The sequence below is a fragment of the Camellia sinensis genome, chromosome 15 (genome assembly GCF_055761805.1).
Source record: "Camellia sinensis isolate YWXY chromosome 15, ASM5576180v1, whole genome shotgun sequence".
In the NCBI taxonomy this organism is placed as follows: domain Eukaryota; kingdom Viridiplantae; phylum Streptophyta; class Magnoliopsida; order Ericales; family Theaceae; genus Camellia; species Camellia sinensis.
This window is the reverse complement of record NC_138975.1, coordinates 119138285-119144249: the sequence shown is the minus strand read 5'-3', so window position 1 is coordinate 119144249 and position 5965 is coordinate 119138285. Positions and strand designations below refer to the sequence as shown.

General features: G+C 30.5%; 1 protein-coding gene across 1 annotated transcript; it reads right to left on the bottom strand.

The window, feature by feature from the left end:
- Positions 1-2447: 2447 nt before the first annotated feature.
- Positions 2448-3771, bottom strand: LOC114269991 (uncharacterized). The gene is made up of 2 exons (XM_028211379.2): positions 3575-3771; positions 2448-2997 (listed from the first exon to the last, which is right to left on the bottom strand). Exons 1-2 carry the CDS (start codon positions 3707-3709, stop codon positions 2776-2778), a joined length of 357 nt encoding a protein of 118 aa, XP_028067180.1. The 5' UTR covers positions 3710-3771; the 3' UTR covers positions 2448-2775.
- Between the last annotated feature and the right edge of the window lie 2194 nt (positions 3772-5965).

Below are 5965 nucleotides of genomic sequence, written 5' to 3'. Positions count from 1 at the left end.
CAAATAAGCAAATTAAATGGGCAGATTAGATGGACATATAGGTAACATGTGAATAAATAAAGGGATGAGATGTGGATAGATAGATGACACGTGACAGGCATGTGATATGGATAGATAGGTGGACAACGAACGGATAGACAACTAGGTATAGGTAACATGATGTTTCAAATTGTTATTGCCATTTTGACTCTAAAAATTTCAAAATTGAACTTATGTCCTAAGTATCCAATTTTAAAGAACTGATTATTCTTTTTGGAGCTCCTTAATGAACCCTGGACAAGTTGAGAGTGAAAACTCGAGTTGTTTAATTCATTTTATGGGCTTACATTCATCAAGTATCTAAATAGGGTTTTGTGGGAATTTATTTATTTATTCTTTTTCTGCTATTTCTTTTCCACCTCTCAATCAAAACTGATTTCACTTCTGTGGAACCAAATTTCATTTCAAGTTTGTTAATCATAATGTGTAACATCAAATCATTGTCAAAGTATTTTTGGATGTTCTTAATTACTCATTGTGGAATAGTAATATCCACTGATTAATTATTAGTACGATAACCACTAAGCACAGAGTGATAATGACAGAATCATGTTGCATATTTAAGTCTATAATTTGGATAACAAATTACTTCATATCACCTTTGTTTAGTTTCTAACAAGTTCTTGGAATAGGCTTACCTACTAATCAAGCATAAATTGAATTAGATTTGTGAAATCTATATGTCCCTCTTTTGTGAGTAGTGTCGACGTGTTTGTAGATGAGAAGTTAATGCAAATGATTAGCGTGAAGTTAATTAGGAAAGGCCATCAATAACCATAACTACTACCTTGTTCTATATGTAGGAGCAACAAACCAACTTTAACTTTAACCACGCCTTAAAAGGTGTTCGAAGCTTCAATCATAGTGTAGGTGAAGCAATTAGGGGCAAATCATTTCCAAAAAATGCAGTTTAATCATGTCTTCAATTATAGATTAGGAAAAAGTAACTACAGGTATTGATCATTATCACTTTTGAAAAATGAAATGACACAATGGAAGTCAATTCTACTTTCATCATTCACTATTTAGTAATTCTACATATACCTAGAATTTTAACAAAAAATATTAACAGCAGTACTATGAATCTAGAATATATAGAATTTTATCGAGAAATATCAATGAATAGTTGAAATTCATTTTGTATATGGGCTTCATAAATACCCATTGAATCTCCACCACACGTTTGAAATCTAGGCAAATTTGTTCATTTTCTGGGACAGTAGCTTTAGTGAAACATTAATGTGTGGTCTAAATTTGTTTTATGTATTACCCCATAATACATCAAATTCAATTAGATTTCAACTACATTTTTTAAATTTTAGTAAATTTCTTGACAAGTTTTGTGAGGGAGTAGAATTTTCCTACTAAGTTGCTATCAAGTCCCTTGTTAGTCAATTCCCCGAACAAACACATTTGAGTTGTATTGTTGTTGATTTGACTCTGCCTTGGTTCATGGACCGCTTGAGCGAATGAGTTTGCGCTCGAGTGAAGATGTTGGTCAATCAGTAGTTTAGATTTGTTCAGAGATACTAGAAGGATTCATTCACTACTCGAGCATACTCTCTAACGCTCGAGCGAAGTGATAGATGTTCAAGATTGTCACAATCGCCTCATAGACACACTATTGAAACGGTCTTCGCGACCCTATTTGTTTTAAACAGTCTCAGATGTATAATTTAGGGTTACCTCATCCATATCTCAAACTGCAAACCTAAGAAACCTTGAGTTATCATCTGAAGAGAGTTTTTTGGTTTATCCCTTGATGAATTAGTGAGTGTGTCGCCTCACATAGATTGAATTGCATACATGAAGGGATTTGGATCGAATCAACCTTTCAAGAGCATTCCACTGGTTGAATCCATACTGTGTTGGAGTTTGTGGATTCAAGCTCAACCATGGATAATCCTCAATGAAAAGTGGGCGATGAAGATGTGCTAGAGTCTCCAAGTGCTTGTCTGGATTCATAGGTTGTAGGGCTTGGTGAAATTTCTTGTAATATTCTTATTCTCTTCTTAGTGGATTTGTTTACCTTTCTTGTGTCGTGATTTTTTTTTATCACAATTGGAGTTGTTGAATTGTGATATTTTTTCACTTTAAATCTGTGTATCGAATTTATTAATTGCTTAGAGATAATCTAAATTACTTTTGAATTGATTAGATGATTTAAATTATTGTCTAATTTAAAAATTGTGTTGAATTGATTAGTTCATAAGTAATGAATCACATTATAGGATTTTTTTTTCAGTTGTTAACATTGAGCATTAAAGGAGTTCTTTGCATTATGAGCCTAAATGCCTCTAACCTATGCATGGGGGGCTTTTCTAGCTAAGAACTCTTTATCATGATTACCTTGGTTGCCATAAGGACAAAGAGGAAGAATAATGATACAATTCAAAAAACAAAGATGCTTTGATAATAATAAAACAGAAATCTTCTGTCCTATTTATCTGTTTCTCGCTTCAAATTATTTTTCTACTACATAATCAAGTCTAAAAGACTGATAATAAGAAAATTTCAAACTAGATGACATAAAACAGAAGGGATAGATGATCCTTAGCTATAACAAAGGAGAAACAGTTTCTCCGAAACTTCGCTCACAACATTCACTAGCTCACAAATGCATAAATAAAAAACTTTCTAACTCAAACTTGAAGATCAAAGGTTTGATACAAAAAAAAGACCATACCCACAAAGGGTCTAATACATGATTACATATGAAACTAGGTAGGAAAGTTCCTAGTTATTAATAGGGTATTTTTTAGCATTCTTGACTATCTTGGTTAGAGCAGCTTGGCCAAGATCAAGGCCACAAACATCAGCAAGTTGAACTAGATAGAGTAAAACATCAGAGAGTTCTTCCTCTAGGTGCTCTTTGTCACTAGGGCTCCAGTTGGGTAGTCCCCTAGCCACTTCTCCCTTCCACTGGAATATCTCTGAGAGTTCTCCCACCTCTCCCACCTGCTCAATTCAATTCAAAATTTTAATTTTACACCAAACGTGGTCCTATTTATTGCATGTGTGTGTATATATATATATATGGAACTAGCTTCTTTATAGTAGAGTCGATTTTGATAATTTAATCCAAGCATTTTTCTAGTTTTATATGGGTTCGTAGCTATATAATTTCATTACATTTGTTTCCAGTGAAATAGACAATAGATTGTTAAAATCATAATTATTATTTATTTTTTTACAAAAATAAGTATGATTAAATATGTGAGTGTGATTATCCAATAGATTTAAATTTATTTTTATAGATGATTTATACACATAACTAAAAAACGATTGGATTAAATCATAAAATTTGCAAATCACAGGACTGGATAGTCTAGTGTTTATATATGATTTAAATTTATTTTTATAGATGATTTACACACATAATTAAAAAAAGATCGAATTAAATCATAAAATTTACAAATTACAAGACTGGATGGTCTAATGTATATATATGATCTTTCTTTAACGATTTTTAAAATTTATGCTATGTATTTTTTTAAAATGTATAGATTAAAAAATTTTTGAGTACATAACGTACCAGAGCCAAAAGGAGATTCCTAGGACTGTGGTACTGTTCCCATCCCCTCACCCTAGCAAACTCTGCAAGCCTATCTCTTAGTTCTTGAAGTGAAACATCCTTAAGTGTTTTTTGGCACCCATTTGAGTTCTCCATCTCCTCTTCTCTCTCTTACTTCTCTCCCTCTCTCTCTCTCTCTCTCTCTCTCTCTCTCTCTCATATGCCACCCTATTTAAAGACAAAATGAGAGGAAAGAGAGCTACTTTTGACATTGGGACATGTAGGAACACTATATCACTATTATTTGAATTATTAATTATTAGAATAGATATATAAATTATGTGATATGTATGTGATTTAGTGATAAATTTGAGATTCTAAGACTCTCCATATTTGGAACAAATCACTTTTATTTGCTTTGACCTCTCATTTGAGGGGTTGACTATTTTAATTAGTTTTTTTTTTTTAAAAAAAAATATGTTATTTTAATAATTGTTTAATTTTTTATAAAAAAAAATATTTAAAAAAAGTAGAGAAAATGATGTGATAATTTATAATGATTTTTTTAATTTTTTTTACTAAAATATGTTGTCCCCAAATGAAGCCGTCTTTACACAGAGCTAATACTCTCAGTACACACCATTGATACACACAAAATAATTTTTAAGGTTTAAAGAAATCTTAGTTTACACTTTAACTTGTCATTACTAATTCTATATTAACACACCACTAACTATTTGAATACACATAATAACACACACTAAAAACTCTTCATCTTAACCACTACACACAATAAAAACCCCACAATCTTTAGAACAAAGACCATCTTTGTCGGTCTTGATCTCTATTATTGGCGACAATTTCATTCGGCCTCCATCTTCGCCAATGTTGATCTCCATAATTGGTATTGAACTCTTGCCGTGTCTCATCTCGTCGTTTCAAATTACCGGCAGAATATTTCATTCGGCCTCCATATTCGTGATATTGACCTTCATTGTCGGTCTTGAACTCTCGTCTCTCGTCGTTGTTTCAAATTCATCAAATTAGTCATATTTATAAATACAAAATTGAACAAACTTCGGCCTTGTTTTAGTAAAAAAAAAGTCACTATAAATATCACATTACTCTATCTACTTTTTTGCACATCTTTTCGTAAAAAGTAAAAAAGTTACTAAAATAACATATTTCCAAACAAGGCATTAATATGTTCAAAAATTTATATCTGAGCAATGAATAAAAGTTTAGTTTATTTTAACCGAACTAACTTAAAATGTTCAGTTTTTTTATGTATGAACATTTAATATTTAGTCAATCTTAATAATTTGAATAAAATTATTTTGTTCAAATATAAATAATCGAACATTGTGTAAGAGTTCAATTCTGATTATCCGAGTACGACGAATAAACTCATTTTCCCAACCTATGAACGAGATAAATAAAAAATCAAAAAACTACAGTATAAACTAACTTTGTCAATGTTCAAGTCAACATTTTCAATATTTATATCAAAACCAACTATTTCAGTGTCACCCATGGTGTGCAAGTATTCAAAACTAATTGATTTCAATATTCTTAAACCCTAAATATTTAAAGGCAATAATATTTTGAGTTCGAAAAATAAGTATAGCGAAGAAGAGAATGAAGTGAGCTAATTGATAATGAATGATATCATGAGTATATGTTAATAGCGAAGACGATGAAGAAATACAATGTTTATATGTTAAAATCCTAAATCCTAAAGGAATAATGGTTTGTGAAGAGTATTTTGTGTTTTAATATATAAATTTTTTGAATAGATAGAATACATTTCATATTGTCTTTAATGGTCATTTTAATGGAGGATATTATTGGAATATAAATTTAATCTATTAATGGTATGTATTGAGAGTATTAATGGTGTGTAAAGAAAATCACCCTTTAGCCTATTTTGTCTTTATTGATTATTTTAGCCCAAATAGTCCTTCCCAAACAGGGCTTAATTAAATTAGTTTTGGCTATTTTTACTCGGGCTTCGTTTGGGAAAAGAAGTTAGGCCTAAAAAAATACAAAATATGTTAAATAGCAAAATGTCATATTCAAATCATAATCATTTCATTTTTCTCTCACAAAAGTCCAAAAAGTAAAAAAAAGTCAACCCAAATAAACTTTTTAATCCCAAACTAAAAAAGTCTCAACTCAAAAAGGCCAACTAAAAAAGCCCTGGCCAAACCAAAACATAGGCTTTTTTTAGCATGCAACCTTTCAGCTTAAAAGTTAAAAAGTTGCTAAAAAAACTAAAATCCTATAACATATATCAAAAAGTCAAAAATTTCATTTTCTCTCTATTTTTTGTACATCTTTTTTGTAAAAAATCAAAAAGTTATTCCAATTAAACTAATTTTTTTTCTCGTATTTTAGTCGAAAAATCAAAAA

Excerpts from the sequence above, each read along its gene's own strand:
- LOC114269991 (XM_028211379.2), bottom strand. The coding sequence starts at position 3,709 with ATGGAGAACTCAAATGGGTGCCAAAAAACACTTAAGGATGTTTCACTT. Across the intron at positions 2,998-3,574 it reads GGAATCTCCTTTTGGCTCTG|GTGGGAGAGGTGGGAGAACT; the intron begins GTACGTTATGTA and ends TGAATTGAGCAG.